At 40.5% G+C, this 17,354-nt stretch overlaps 1 protein-coding gene across 1 annotated transcript in view; it reads right to left on the reverse strand.

The window, feature by feature from the left end:
• Positions 1–17,354, reverse strand: part of LOC136863153 (G2/M phase-specific E3 ubiquitin-protein ligase) — a 381,529-nt gene that overhangs the window by 29,305 nt on the left and 334,870 nt on the right. The window contains exon 9 of the mRNA XM_067139496.2: positions 5,003–5,127. Within this exon, the coding sequence (XP_066995597.2) occupies positions 5,003–5,127 (125 nt within the window). The remainder of the gene's footprint in view (positions 1–5,002; positions 5,128–17,354) is intronic.

Genomic DNA, 17,354 nt, shown 5'->3' on the forward strand with positions numbered 1-17,354 from the left:
GTCTTTGCATCGAGCATTTCCTGCAATAAAACATTGTCAGGGCCGTTGTGTTCCTATTATTCCAGTCCGTATGTGTCCAGCCTGCTAACCAATCAGTCCTTTTTAGGGCCACAAACACATTCATTCGCACACAATTTACATGAAAGCAGGTATTGAACTTACGTTATGTGCGGTATGTATTAAACAAATATTTATAAAATAGGGAACCTTCGCCCCGGATTTGAACCTCCCACCTCACACGTAATCCCTCTCTGCCACGCCTTTACCAATTACGCTACGGTTCAGTATGGCACACTGAGCAGCTTATAACATGTATTAGGTTTACTAAGGTCACAATATGAATTGTGTTTCGCTGGTGTGTCAGGTTCATATGATCTAGAAGGCACCCCGCATGCCTTCTAGGGTTTAATACGATTATAACATTACGGAGTCCTATCGCGGCGAGACGGTAAATGTTGTATTTTCTGGGCATGCCGGCAGGGCAGACGTTTTCAGGACAGAATTAATATTGCGGGTTGCATAAAACTACATTGGAAGGGGTGGATGAATACACGGTATAACTTGTATTTAAATTTCTTAAATACATTTTAGAAAATGGCATGCAGAATTTGGATTTTGTTTTATTAACTTCTAGCAGCCTATAAAAATGATTATCATATGCATTTTTAAGTTCAGGATTTTTATATCAACTGTAGCATTTGTACCAATATAATAGTTATAAACGGAGCAAATTTCAGTATGCTATGACCGACAGTTCAATTCCTGCTGCCTACTTGTTGTTTAAAAGGGCCTAACATCGCAGGTCATCGGCCCAACAGTTTTCAATTCCTACGAATATTTTAGTATAAGTAAGTAAATGGCATTAATGCCCGAGTGCACCAACCTCGGTCAAGAGAATACCGCGGTAAACTTCACAATTTTACCAGGGTAAAGTCGTATTTCTGTTGCACCAAGCTCGGTTTCGAGTTTACCGACATTTTACCGCAGTATAATGTTTACCGCGCGTGAGCGAGTGGTTAACTAAGAAAACAGCGGTTAAGTTGTATTTGTGCTCTGCGGTTAAAGATTCCAAGATGGAGCTTAACAACTATAGGTTATATCTCCAGTATCTTAATCAGTTTGAAAGAAATGAAGGGAGAATTATAGAAGAGAGACGCGATTTATTTGAAGAATTAAGCGATGTTTCATTCCAGAGAAGATTTAAATGGTGAACAATTGGAATGCCCGACAGAGAAACTGTCCTATATCGCCTAGAAATCGTCTTTTAATAGCGCTGCGGTTCTATGCAACTGGAACATTTCAAGGAGTGATTGGCGACGTCTGTGATGTTGACAGAACAACTGTATGCCGCATAATACACAAGGTTTCTGATCTACTTGCGTCGTTATCACCACAGTTCATTCAACTTCCACTTACGCAGCGAGAACAAAGAGAGGTTATGGAAGGGTTTCATACAACAGCTGGGTTCCTTGGTGTATTGGGTGCGCTGGACTGCACTCATGTGCGAATACAGTCTCCCGGAGGTGAAAATGGGGAGGTATTTAGAAATAGGAAAGGTTATTTCTCGCTAAACGTGCAAACTGTGAGCGATTCGAACCTCACGATACGAGATATTGTAGCAAGATGGCCAGGGTCGACTCATGATAGCACAATATTTCACAATTCTCGGCTGAGAGCGCGTCTCGAGACGAGAGAAATAGCTAATGGCTATATTTTGGGTGATGGAGGTTACCCATGTAAATCCTTCCTCCTTAAAACACCTGTTCAGAATCCTACCTCCCCAGCAGAACAACGATATAACAGAGCCCATATTGCCACAAGGAATGTTGTCAAGAGACAATATTGTGTGTGGAAAAGGAGGTCCCCTTCCATGTCTTTAGGACTTCGATGTAACATTCAAAACATGTCGAACATTATTTTCCATTTTAAGGAGTCGATAACTTGCTTGCGCTGTCACAAAATGTAAACACGAGGGACAAGTGACTGTCGAAACGATCACTGCCGGCTGGATAAACTAAAAACAAGCGACTATCGAAATGATCACTGCTTCCTGAATACTACTTCAAATTCCTTCCGAGGGGAATAATAGCGAGAAAATGAAGCGTCAAGAACCTGCGGTAACGAAACCGGGCGATAGTAATGGTGCACTGCTTTTACGACAATACCACGGTAAAAGTTTTACCACGGTTTCATAAAGGCTGATAATTACCGAGCTTGGTGCACTCGGGCATAAATATGCTTGGTAATTTTCGCACTTCAGGTCTGGTACTAAGAAGGTTAAGCGGAGACCTACCTGACAATTGCCTTCTGATTCCTCAGAATGTTTCTACAGCTTTTGGTCGTAAAGGAGAACCAAATGAAGTGTAGGGAAAATCCTATCTTTTCAGCCCCTCTGCCACTACTTTAAAATGTATCAGAAAAGAAATCACCTGATGAGCAAGGCTTTGGTTGAAGTCTTCCATTATGGACTTTTTCTTTTTTGCTGGCAAGTAACATTTGTATATCATATTTATCATTACCGGACCCTTTAATCTTTTAACACTGCTATTACTTCGGGGTTTGGTACGTCGATTTTGTATTTGTAACCAAACCACTCTTTTTCAAACAAGTTATAGTGCATTTGGACGCTTCCTTGGTCAAATACACCTCTCTAAGGCTCTCACAATCTAGTTCATTCCTTTCTTTCTCTCTTTGGTGCAAATACGTACTGTAGAATGTTATCTATGCAATGGGCAGAACAGGCTAGTCTTCTGTAATTGGAGTGTGCTGACTTAATATCTGTCCCTTAGTCAGACAAATGTTATATGCTCCAGTTCATTATTATGAAAATTGAGCCCCGCCTTGCTGGTTTCTAATTCCTCTCTAATATTTAACTCAGTTTTAACTATGTCTTCCAGACATTAAACCGTGATATGCACTTTTTTTTGGGGGGGGGGGGGTCCAAGCGACCTGTATGTAGTGGGAAGTAACTGCCAAATAATTATACTGTCTGTCACTCCACATTATCTGCTGTAAGATAGCACTGTTTCTTAAGAACAGCCTCCTTTACTCCAGGTGAAAACTGGCCCATGACATGGTCAGAAAAGTTATGCATTGGCTGCAAAACTATACTTTTTGACGGTAGTATGTCCTCAGCAACTACAACTCTGTACATTGTTCCCAGTCTGAGAAGGCCATTTGCCACATTAACGAAGCCCTTCCCCTCCACAATCTCAAAGGTTTTTAAATTTAGGGCAAAAGAAAGTAAACATGCCTTTAAAATGTTGTTTACAACTTCTTTGGATACAGTCTTAGGCCTGGATTTGACACAAGTGTATCTTGTGAGAGACGCAATGGAACTACCTTTATATGTTAATATGGCAAAACATTGATGAAAATGAACACAACCAATGCATTTATTTATCAGAGGATCCACTCTGGGTAAATTCTGTCCGAACTGAATTTTAACTATTTGAAACATTTAGTAAAATAATAATATTTTCATTTAGTTTGTTCTTTGTATTCCAGTGCCATTTCATGACTTTGTAGAATACTCTTCGCACAGCTTACATTTGAAACATAATTACTGATTTGCCATATCCATGACGACAAGATGAACACTGGGAGAGCCACTCCTGACTTCCATTCATCCGAGCTCGAAAGTACCGACATAGAAGTTCTGCATAATCAGCATGAAGCTCTCAAACTCGTGCATCAGGTTAAGACTCCCGGACCGCTGCCAATCTCTAGTTCGAACCAACCATCTCCCAAATGCAAGATTAAATCTATACATTCCTCATTGTGCAGCTAACTTGCTTGGTGGAGTGAACTCCTTTGTGTTGACCATTCTACTGGAAATAGTAAATACACCTGCCAAAAGAATGAGGGACTAAGTAAGAGATCCAAGGGTTGCTTCACTTTCAGTTATTTGGCCTAAAATTTCTTCAATTCTAAAATTTTACGTAACTTTAGTGCAAGTCAATGTGGACCAAATTGTGACATTCATTACATGCTACAATGATGTTCCTCACTCTTGAGTGATCATCAATATTGTTCATGTTCATACTGCTGTCAATGAAAGCCTCAACTGCAATATAATAATAATAATAATAATAATAATAATAACAACAACAACAACAACAATGTTATTGCCTTTTAGGTCTCACTAACTACTCTTATGGTTTTCGGAGATGCCGAGGTGCCGGAATTTTGTTCCGCAGGAGTTCTTTTACGTGCCAGTAAATCTACCGACACGAGGCTGACGTATCTGAGCACCTTCAAATACAACCGGACTGAGCCAGGATCGAACCTTCCACGTTGGGGCCAGAAGGCCAGCACCTCAACCGCCTGAGCCACTCAACCCGACCAACTGCAATATTGCTTTCCACAATCAAATTTTATCTACCAACAAGAATATGCATAATGTATTATTAAGAGGCTGTCAATACATCAAGACCACTTTCTTCACCAATAGCAGAGTACATAACACACCTTTGCTAAGAAAACCAACATAAAAAGAAACCATCGCTTCAACCAACTGTCATGTTTTCTACAGCTTGAGGCCATTTTTTGTTACAGGACTTGAAAATCTGAGTGTATTGTCGAGAAAAGCACAAAACAAAAAAAATGTTTCTGTTGAAAGAAACTTTAATGCTAATCACACAGATTTTCAGAATGGACCTACATTTTAATAACATAAGTTTGGGGGAAATTTAAAGTCAAAATTTTGTTGTATTATGATACATACAAGATATGAAGGCAGAGGCTACTATGAGAATGCATCATTGCTATACAAATGCCAATGAAATTACTTTCATAATAGGATACCATGGGTGTTTTTGTAATGCTTTTCAAGAACAAAGTGAGAGACCAAGTGAAGAATTATCTGTAAAACTGTATTTCTGCTCAGAGGAAACAAGGGAACATACAGGAAAGCTTAGGAGTGGGTTAATCCTGATGAGATAGATAAGAAAGAAGAATACTGTACTACTTTCAATAATAAGAATATTAATCTGCAGCTTACCTCCACCATGTAATATGCTCCGGCATTCAGGACACTCCCAGTAACTCTCATGGCTTCTGAGCCCTCCACATGTCACATGGATCGCATGAGAACCGCAGATGCCACACACAACAAGGTCCCAATTCCTGAAAATTTTGTAAAAGTTTTATATAAGAGCTATTTTTACAGCATGTAGTCTAGAATTGTGCACAAAATGCAGATAATTTATTGCACCAACATATGCCATGTTATCCACATATCCCTGTGAGAGAGCTTCTGATTAATTTACAGATGGGTATTATAGCTTGAGTTGCAAAAGGTAACATGAAAAGCATTACTAAGCAGTCATGCTCTTCAGGGTGAGCAAATAAGCTAGATGCATAAAAAGCAAGAATTATAATTAAATTTTTCAATGCCACAATCAGCTGTCAATAGCGACCAGATTAGGGTCTAGATAATGATAATTTAGCAGAACCATAAAATCTTTGCATTAATTCTTAACTGAAAGGAAGTCTGAAATTCCCTAGATGTTTTAACATGGTTTCGAGAAAAACAAAGAAGCAGGAGAACTTGAAAGGATAAGAAAAGGTACGTGACCTATCTCACGTTAACAAAGGAATTATTTTTCACATATTCCACTTTGATGATTGCCAGAAGAAGTATTTGAAAAATGAAGCAAGATGTAATGACCAGATTATTTCCTAGATATATTACAAACGTATGAATGATTTTGTGAGTGTTAGTAATTGTAAATTACACAGAAGTTTACAAATATGTGAATATGCATCTTTTTACAATCACAAAAACGTTTTTTTATGCATGTTAACAACAATGACAGCACAATAAAGGAATAACTTTGCTATGGACACACTGAAGGCTGAGTATAATAATAATAATAATAATAATAATAATAATAATAATAATGTTTAACATCTGAATACTGCAAAGGTCATCACCAAGCTTCCTCCTCCATTTGACGAGATGAAGGTTGATGATGTGCTTGTCAGGATACATCAGCATGCCACCAAACTTCCGATGAAAGAGTGGAGAGTGCTGAATGCAACAACTACTGATGACATAGGAAGGACAACTGTTTTGGCCGTTGATGAAAGAGATTTTGAAGAGCTCAAGAAGAGAGGCCTTAAGGCCAAGCTTGGACTTGGGCAGATCAAATTTCAAGTTATAAGGGAAAAACAAAACCTAGCATTGGCAAGGAGGGTACTGAAAGTTCTACTGGCCAACCTACAACATAAAAAATCAGCTGTGGCCAATTTTGTCAGGAAGTTCAAGCCCGAGGCTATCGTGGCTCTTGTACAAGAGCCATGGGTAGTTAAGGGCAGAGTAGCAGGACTGGCAGAATCTGGAGGTAAGCAAACGTATGATACTACATCGAATATGCCTAGAACATGTTCACTTGTGAGCAAAAAACTAAAATGCCTTCTGTTAGAGGAACATTGTTCAAAGGACTCGGAGGCAGCCAAGATGAAACTTGGAAATTGGGAAGGTCCTAGAGAAATAACCATAGGCTCTGCACACCTTCCATATGACTCAACTAATCTGCCCCCATAAGAAAAAGTTCAGAACATAATTTGCAACGAAAAGAGGAAAGGCAAACACACAGTCCTTGGAGCAGATGCAAATTCACACCACATGGCATTGGGCAGCAAGAACTGCAATGCAAGAGGTGAGTCTCTAGTATTGGAACTGAGTTGACGATACTAAACCTAGGAGGTAAGACATTACACGAAGCACTACGCATTTTGCAAACTTTATTAAAGACTGGAAGGTGCTAGAGGAACCATCATTGGCAGACCACCACCACATCCAATTTGCAATAGGTGCGAGACTATGTGGGATTGAGATGTACAGAGGCCCAAAAAGAACTAACTGGGATAGATACAGAGAAGTTATAGGGAAGGCTGTACAAAAAATTCCAACTAATGTGAGAGGACAGAAAGAATCGGATGAGGCAGTGGAACTATTAGAAGAGGCCATTATAGACTCATTCCATGACAACTGTCCTCTCAAAGAAAAACACCAAAAAAGTAAGGTGGTGGAATAACAAATTAGACAAAATCAAAAAAGAGGTTAGGATGTTGTATAGACTATCATCTAGAAAGGGTATGTGGGACGTATATCATAGGAAACTCACTAAGTATAACCTAGAGATACGGAAAGCAAAAAGAAAATCTTGGAGACTTCTGTGAGAAAGTGGAATCACACACTGAAACAGCAAGGCTCCAGGAGGTTCTTAAAGCAACCCATATAAATCAGGTGGGGACACTGGAGAAACCTGATGGGTAGTTTACTCAGGTGGAGAAGGACACATTGGAGATGCTAATGGCGTTCACTTTCCTGAGGCTGAGGAGATGACAGAAGAAGAAACTGTTGGAACAGAGACCGGAGCTCGAAGAGCGGACTAGAACTATGCCAACAGAATAATAAAACATAACCATGTAAAGTGGGCAATCGACACGTTTCACTCTATAAAGGATCTGGGGCCAGATAAGATACTTCCGATACTCCTACAGGAAGGACGGGAGATACTCGTCAATGCCCTAACAGAGCTCTTCAGAGCTAGTCTAGCTTTAGGGTACATGCCAAAATCATGGTCTGAAACTAAAGCAGTATTCATATATAAGCCTGGAGGGCAAATTATGCCTAAGCCACAGCATACAGACCATTATGTTTAAGCTCCTTCATGCTGAAAGCAATGGAGAAAATTGTGGATAAATATATCAGAAGAACGGTGCAACTGAACTCAACGTTACATGACAATCAGTTTGCATATAGACCTGGCAGTTCCACTGAAGTAGCACTCAACCAGTTGGTTTGTAAACTAGAGGAAAGCCTAGAATATAAAGACATTGCACTGGCGGCATTTCTAGATATATAGCAGGAGCCTTCAACAATACAACCTATGACTCTGCCAGGGCCTCTCAGAGTGCATGCACTGTGCACGGTGCAAAAGACGACCGCTTCGTTGACCAGAGTGCAGACCCCCACTCCTCGATTTGGAGCAATAGCGCTGTCTCCCTCTCTTCCCACACCTGTCTCGCTGGCTCCGCTTATCTCCCTCTTCCTCACTTGCTCCGTAGCGCTGCAAATAAGAGCCGAGTAGCCCAGAGACGAAGCGTTGGTCCATGCCGAGCCGAATGGGACCGATGCACTGTGCACAGGAACTCTGCGCCTCAATTTGCACGCGCGAGATTTTGGGCGTTTGAGAGGCTCTGCTCTATGAACAAAGCAATGAAAAAGAGCAAGGAGAGTAACAGTCGTCAAATGGATAAAATCCATGTTAGACGGAGGGAAGATGAATGCAACCCCGTTTGAAGAACCGCTGACGGTTAAGGCCACCCGAGGCTGTGCTCAGGAAGGAGGTCTTTCATCTCTGCTGTGGAACCTCGTGGTGAACAAAATCATAGCTGTGCTTAACGAACAGGGTTTCTATACAGAAGGATACGCAGATGACCTAGTGATTGTGGTACGAGGTAAGGTGATGAGTGTTATCCAGGACCTCGTGCAAAGATCACTCAACCTTGTGGAGAACTGGTGTCGGGAAGAACAACTATCAGTCAACCCGAACAAGATAACTCTGGTCCCTTTTACAAGAAGGAGAAAATTAGAGGGAAAGAGATTACTGAAGGTCTTTGGGCAAGATAATATATATATATATATATATATAGAACAGGCACTGCACCTAGGTGTAGTGTTAGATAAAATTCTAACCTGGAATACACATATAGAAAGGAACATAACCTGGGCCAAGAACTTGCTGTATGCATGTAAAAGAGCTGTTGGGAAGACATGGGGCCTAAGACCATCAATGGTAATGTGGATACACACAATGATCATTAGACCATTGATGGCCTATGCTGCAATCATCTGGTGGCAGAAAGTAAGTCAAGGAAATGTTCTCGACTTCAGCCCTTGTTCTTCCAGTTTTGTTGTAGTTTGCAACTTAAAGCTTGAGGAGCTCTGCAATACTCCACGGTACACTGATCTTCTTTCCAAACTCGCTCTCAGCTGCAGCAGCGATAGTGGTTGTAGTAAGACGTGGATTTCTTTTCACTTTTCTTTCTACTGCCCTCTCTTCTCTCCTAGTAAGGACCCTCGGGCGACCTGTCTGTGGCATATTTTCAATCCAATCTTGAAATATGTATTGGCAGATAATATCGTTAACAGTATTTTTCTTCATTTTCAGCAAATGTGCGATTTGTCGACATGTTTTCCCTTTTGGATGATGGAAAATTACTAATTGCCTTTGATCAGATGTATTGTTCTATCCTCAGTGTCCCATTTCACTCAAGAATCGCTGCGTCTGCTTTGTGCAAGAGGAAGGTACTGACTGAGACCTACCTGCACAGAGCATAAGTGCAAGTGAGTAGCTAAACATTTCCTGTCCGAAAAATATTGACCAGCAAATTTTCGTATTTCAAATAAGTAAAAGGTATTATTACGTTGTAAACTGATCTACAAATCGCAATTGGATAATTACAGTACCTACGAAGTGCATTCAATTCAGAGTTTAGTAATTTCAAATTTATTACCTGTTCTTTCTTTAATAGCAGAGTATTACATGTATAGATTATTCTGTCCGAAAAATTCTGACTGTCACTGTATTTCTCTGTTAATGTTCAGGTAATTAGTGGTTCTAACCTCCAAATCAGGGATATAGTTGCTAGGTAGTCTGGTTCTGCACAAGACAATACAATATTTATAACTCCCATATCGGAGCACAGTTTGAAATGGGGACAATTAACGAAGTGATTTCGTTAGGTGACAGTGGATACCTGCCAAGAAAGTATCTGTTAACCCCATTGAAACCCTCGCGGACTTCCTCCCACGCCTCGTCCTTTTCTTTTATTGTCAAGCCATCTGCGCGCTGGCACTCAGTAACTTATATATATTTACTAACTAATTCAATTAACAACTCTTTTTCGAAGGAGGAAAAATTAGAACTACGATTCCGCTTCACTTCACACGCCATATTTTACAACTGTACTCAAACAAAAGCGCATCGGAGCGCGCTGTAAAACAGCATGTTCGTACCACTGCCTCCTTGATTCACACCAGTTCGCAATATTGGGCGAGTTAACAGTCGATTAGTTAACATTTCACAAGAAAAGTTTGATGAAACACAAGAAACCTAACAAGATGTTAAATTTTTAACTCCGTATTAACTAACTACTTGTAAGTATATATTTAACATGTGTTGATGAAACCGGGCCTAAGTCAGAGAATTTATGACATTTTCGACCAGTATGCATCAGTAGATGTCACTCAGTGAGCTATAAGACAGCTGCCGCGGTCGGATGTGTATCTGAGTGTGACATCTCACTTTAGCCCTAAGCGCCCGTGCTGTAAATTCCTGTTCTCCCTTGAATCATCCTTAGAGAGCTTATGACGTCTTTTTCATAGGTTCCTAATGTCCCATAACCAGAAGAAATAGAAATAAATATTTGAGAATTTTAACATTTCCTTAACACTAAATGCGGGTTTTGCCCTATTGCGAATTACGTTAAATCGAATATAAAATTGCATCACATTTCGAGGACCAGAAATATCTTCCGTCAAATGTGTGTTTACGCTAGTTTGAGGTCATGCAAAATCGGCGTTATACTGTAGTGTTAGCCAAAGGTCACCAAATTCAACATTTAAAGCCACTAAATCTCAACATTTTTTTTTTTTTCCTGCTAGTTGCTTTTACGTTGCACCGACAGAGATAGGTCTTATGGCGACGATGGGTTAGGGAAGGGCTAGGAGTGTGAAGGAAGTGGCTGTGGCCTTAATTAAGATACAGACCCAGCATTTACCTGGTGTAAAAACTGGAAACCACAGAAAACCATCTTCAGGGCCAACGACAGCGGGGTTCGAACTCGCTATCTCCCAGATACAAGCTCACAGCTGCGCGCCCCTAATCGCACGGCCAACTCGTCCGGTAATCAAATTAACCACCATAATCCAAATGCTATTTATTTTTATCATATTTAATCATTTAGAGAGTTAAATACACTTACCTAGCCAAAAGAAAAAAATTCTGGATTTTCCAACTCCTTCACAGCAGAAGAAGGTTGCACGTATACGCTATATCGGGTGGTACAGCTGCCCCTATTTTTTCCGGAATATATGCAACCAGCTATGAATTACCATAATTTTACTGCCAGTGCTGGGTGGCTTGATCGGTGGGAAAAACGGTACAGCATTAGGCAGCTTAATATTTGTGGAGAAAAACTGTCAGATAAATCCGATGAGGTCGTGAAATTTAAAAGGGAATTTCAAGAAATAATTCTGGCTGAAGGATTAATCAGGGATCAGATTTTTAATTGTAATGAGACTGGGCTGAATTTCAAGATGCTGCTGTCAAAACTCTCGCAGCCCAAGCCAAGACATCTGTACCTGGCTACAAGTGTAGTAAGACAAGAGTTACTATTCCTGTCTGTAGTAATATTACTGGGAACTTAAAAGCAAAATTGCTTATGATCGGTAAAGCAAAGAAGTCTAGGTCATATAAAAACATTTCTGTTAGTGCTCTTCCAGTCCATTACACGAATCAGAAGGCTGCCTGGATGTCTGCTGACATCTTAAAAGACTTTCTTTACACAGTTTATTCCAGATGTAGAAAAATTTCTAGCTTCAAACAACCTCCCTAGAAAAGCTCTTCTACTACATTACGCTCCATCACACCCAAATGAAGAGCAACTTTGAAGTGGCGATATCAAAGTCATGTTACTCCCTCCTAACGTGACGTCATTATGCTGCCACCAATGGAACAAGGTGTGCTGGAAACACTGAAGAGGAAATATCGGCAGAAACTCCTTTCAGATCTGATAGAGAAAATGGACAATGGCAACGACATGATAGAAAAGTTAAAACGAATCAACATGAAAGACGTGGAATACTGGAATAGCGCAGTCATGGGAAGAAGTTGAAAACACGACATTAGAAAGTCTTGGAACATATTGTTGAGTGAGGTTGAACACCGAGAGGAGGTGGGACAAGAAGACATGGACAACATTGTTCCCTTACTGAACTGCATTCCTGGCCGTGAGGATGCTACGACTCAAGATGTAAGTGGTGTGCACAAGATGAGCTGTTTGAACTAACTGACCCTAATATTATTGGTTTTGTGAATGCTAACGAAAATGAGGATGATGAAGAAGAAGAACAACGCATTGCAGAACAAAAGGAGAAAACGATGACTCACAGTGAAGGATTATCGTCGATGGCAAGATTTCGCAGCATGAAAACGTGAATCAGCAGGCAAGCAGAAATTAATGACAAGTTTCTTTTCGTAAGACATTTGGAATGTTTTGTTCAATACTGCATCTACTGTACAATTGAATCGATAAGTCAATAAATAGAATGCCATAAAACATATTAATACAGTATAGCCTTCCTGTTTGTTTTAGTTCATTTTCAAAGTTATTCTGTATCATCTGACATTTTCGGTGATCCGACATACTCCAGGTCTGTTTAGGACAGATAATCGAGACTCTATTGTACTAAAAACAGAACCGATCCGATTCAGTGTCTGCCAAATAAGCAACACCACCAGTGGGGAATTAAACATTTCAAGGTGTGTGAACCAGGTTCCCAATATACAATGCCATTCAGTGTTTATTCACCTGCAAGGTCTGGGGGTTCTACACCAAGTGGTAAAGGATTGGGGTTTGATGTAGTTTCCAGTTTACTGAATGGTATTGGAAGTATATTTGGGACGGGGTACCATATTGTTGTGGACAACTGGTATACTTCTGTTGACCTGGCATTAGCCCTTTGGGAAAAGAACACTGTTTTCACTGGTACTGTTCGCAATAATAGAAAAAATCTTCCTCCAGGAACAAACTCTTTAAAGTTAGAGCCTGAACAAACTGTATATAAAAGTGGCCCAATGCTGTTCACTGCGTGGGGAGAGAAAAAATCTCAGAAAACGTTACCAGTTCTCTCTACTGCATGTGCAGCTATAAATCACAAGGTGAAACGTAAATCTTCAAAGGGGAGGGAAATTGTTATGCCAGTTGTAGTGACAGTATACGAAGGGGACGAGGGGTATTGATGTGTCTGATCAGAAAATTGATCACGTGTCAGCTGAACGAGCTAGCCATAGGAACGAGTACAAACATTTTTTTCATATTGTCGGCATGTCCATTCTCAAGGCCTAGGCTATATTCTACATACACAGAATACAGATGAAGATAAACTAATATCAAGGTATGACTTTTTTGTGAACATTGTGGAGCATCTCTGTGGTGCTGAGGAAGTTCAAAACTTGCCAGCTTCCTGCAGCATCTCTCACACTATAGAGAAACTTTCCAGTAATCGTCAATGCAGGTGTGTTGTATGCAATTCTCCTGGAAAAAAAAAAAAGTGAAAAGGTCCTACTATGGCTGCTTTGGATGTGATGTGATGGTGTATGTGTGAACTGCTACAAGGACTTGGATCACAACACCAAAAAGAGGAGGGTGTGAAGACATTAGTCCACCATGCTGGTATTCCTGAAAATGTTGAGGTAAAACTTATTTTCTTTCAAAAGGGAACTAATGGCTTAAAATTAATGTTATGGATCTCCATCATAAGCTAATAGTGCACAAATTATATAAATAATACTTTCAGTCATATCAACAAATGATTTCAGCCACTTTTAGGCCAGGATTTAAATTTTTTTTGTGATTGTTCAAACTTGTTTATATATTTTTCTCAGTATTACCCATTATTATTAATTTTATCTTTTTTGTTTCTTGCATCAACATTTAGTGCTATTTCTATGCTTTAAAATGATATACAATACATGTACATTATGATTTGTTTGTGGCCATAAATTTTTTAAAGAGAAGTGTCTGTAATCCAGGAATTTTACCCTCAGCATTTGAGGTAAAATCCTACAGCAGTACTAGGAGAGAAGTGCCATGGCGAGAGATCTTACAAGGATAGGGTCACAGTCCTCCTGTGTTGTGATTCGGACGGAAGTGAGAGATTTCCTCCCCTCGTCATAGGCAAGTTCGTGTACCCATGATGTTTTAAGGCCATCAGGCACTTCCTGTGCAAATACAAGGCATCTAAAAATTCCTGGATGACAGGCAGAATTTTTGAGGAGTGGCTGGTATGCCTTGAGCACAAAATGGCATGCCAGAACAGAAAAATACTTCTGTTGTTGGATCAGTGTACTGTGCACAAATATAATTTCATTTTAAAACATGTTTGGTAGTAAAAAACCCTTGGTTCAACAAAAGGGTCAGTCACAAGATTACCCGTTACAGCTGGGATGGAAAGAGCAGGATGGTAATTGACCATGTCATTACAGATAAAGAAAGAAGTAGAATAGTGACATCAGAGAGGTTCTGAGGAATCATTTTGATCACCTATTGAACAGGACAGAAGCAGATCAGAGAGCAAAAGAACCAGCTGTTAAAATCTGCACAGAGGAACCTCCCATTACATGGGCAGAAACAGAAGCAGCCCTTAAGAAGATGCCACAAGGGAAATCCCCAGGAATCGATGAAGTCAGCACGGACTTGATTAAAGCAGAAGGAATCCAGGGTTTACATTGGCTACATAGAGTGCTCAATGCAGTTTGGAAAGATGGCAAGATACCCACTGATTGGAGCAAGGGTGTCATTATCCCCCTGTTTAAGAAAGGAAATCGCCGAAAATGCTCCAACTACCGGGGAATAACACTCCTTTCTCCAGGGCTTAAGTATCTTGAGAAAATCTTACGAGAGCAGATTGCGAGTCATCTTAGAGCCACAGTTTGAAGAGGAACAGTATGGCTTCAGGCATAACAGGTCCACAACAGACCTAATCTTCAGTGTCCGTACGTTAATGGAAAAATATTAGGAAAAAGGCAAAGATCTGTTTATGGTTTTCCTCGACAATGAGAAGGCATATGTCAGCATTGCACGAGAGAAGATATGAGATTGCCTGAGAAAAAGGAATGTGCCAGAGGGACTGGTGAGGAAAGTTCAGATGCTGCACGAGAACTGTACCAGCTGTGTGTGATTAGGTGATGGACATTCATCCTGGTTCAAGACCGAAAGTGGAGTCCAGCAAGGCAGTGCACTATCCCCATTATTGTTTATCACCATCATGGATGACATAACGAAGAACATCAAGAAAACCTCTGGTGAACTAAATACAATGGCCTTCGCTGATGATGTTATGATCTGGGGAGAAACTGAGGAACAAGTACAGTCGATACTCCATGAATCGAATGTTAAGTTCCAGGAGTTCAATCTCAAGATAAGCGCACTCAAAATAGTAGTGATAGCAATAAACAGAGAGGGACGACCAGCAAACATCATGCTAGGAAACCACCCACTAGAAAGGTTGGAAAGCTTTACATACCTCGGCAGTGTAATATCTCGAGATACACTAGCCACAAAGGAGGTGGCAAATAGAGTGCATAAGAGCTCTCACTTTTACCAGCAAGTACGAACACTCTTCTGGGATCCCAAAGTACCAATAAAATCAAAGCTGGTGATGTTCAATCAGTACTTCATACCAATCTTAACCTATGGTATTGAAACCTGTACCCTCAATAAGAAGAACTCATCAAGGTTGCAGGTATCCAAGATGAAGTTCGTTACGTCCACAATTCGAAAAAACCAAACTGGACAATTTAAGGAATGATGTGGTTAGGAAGGAAGCCGAGATTGAGACGACATCATTGTTAGATCGGGTCAGCATGTCCAGGCTGAGGTGGTTTGGGCATGAAATGAGGATGGAGCCAACAAGGACAGCATCTGTTAACTTGGAGATACATGTGGCAAGGAAACAGATGGTGGGAAGACCAAGAACACACTGGATGGACATTGCAGATCGGGGAAGGACACTGGAGGACGTCATTAACAACAGAATATATCTCAATAAGACAGAATGGAAGAGGCTGTCGAACAGTACCCGGGAAACTGCAACTGTAAAATGATGATGATTTAAAACATGTACGTCTTTTTTTTTTCTGCCGGCCAACACTACGAGCTACTTGCAGCCCCTAGATCAAGGTATAATTTCATCTCTGAAACGTGCCTACAGAAAGCAACTAGTGCGTTACTTTCTCTGTGAAGCCACTAGAAATATTCCGGCAAGAGAAGTACGTAAGTGGAATGTGATGGATGCAATGCGGAGTGCGACAGTTGCTTGGGACGCTAATTCCTTCATCGACAATGAAGAATGCCTCGTCAAGTGTGGTTTTGGTTCATTAACCCTTTCCGGCCCTTAGCGCCCGACTGTTCATTTAGCCTTCCGGGCCTTAACGCCCGAAAGCGCCCGTCTGCATTATCTGCATTCGTCTGCGATCTGTGCAATAGTTTTTTTATTTCTCTCATCAGTGAAGTGTTTATAAGGCATTTATGAACATGCAGTGCAATCTACAAGTCTTAGGGAATAAAGGAAGAGAGATAATCTGTCTTGACGTTGCCTAGGCAACGGTCTTGAACTTCCGCGAGCGCGGGTCAGCTGTTTCGTTCATAAACATGGCGGGATTGAATATCGCGTATATTGAAACTGAGCTGTATATGGGCGAAAAAAGTGACACAGAATCCTTGAGTAGGGGTGCGTGTGAATTTTTAATGAGTGAATAATGTATCAACGAAGATAATTTTAGTGATAACAGTGATATGAATGAAAACGAATATCGGTAAATCGGACCTGATGGCGATGCCACGGCAATTCAGGTAACACAAATATTACGTTTCGTTACTCCGAATGATTAAATGGATGATGTTGAACCTGCGCATAATTCGGAAAGAGTATTAGGGGAAAGAGATTGTTTTTTACGTATGTTAGGAGGAGAAAAACTATTTAGTGACATAGCCTATTGCGCATATAACAATGCAGCCTTCAAACAGTCGCATTCCGATAAGATAAAAACAGATTGGGAAGACCCTTGCCCAGATGAAATAAAATCTTATATACATGGGTATCATCCCACTTCCAAAATCACGTGATTATTGGTTTTGAGGGATTCAGACAACATGGGAATGTGACAAATGCAGACTGTCTCTGTGTTGAGTATCACGAGGAGGAGTGGGGGGGACACACATTATGACTCAATAAACAGAGAAATCGATGTGATGGTATATTTTCTGATGTTATTGAAAATTTGAATTCATTGTGATCAATAGTTTTTACTGTATTTAACTTTTTCTGAAACAATAGGGTCTCTTTCAGTTTTTGCTATATAATAGGTTGAAACCTGGGGATAAGCGGAGTGAAAATGCGGGCGGGAAAGGGTTAAATGAATTAGAAGAAGGAGACAATGAAGATGAATGGGAGGAGTTACGGCAAATGTCCGATGTTGGAATAACTTTCACCGAATACCTCGCCATAGACAATGCGGAGACTACTTCAGAAGAGTGGGATCCCACCGTGATTA

The sequence above is a fragment of the Anabrus simplex genome, chromosome 2 (assembly GCF_040414725.1).
Source record: "Anabrus simplex isolate iqAnaSimp1 chromosome 2, ASM4041472v1, whole genome shotgun sequence".
Lineage (NCBI taxonomy): Eukaryota > Metazoa > Arthropoda > Insecta > Orthoptera > Tettigoniidae > Anabrus > Anabrus simplex.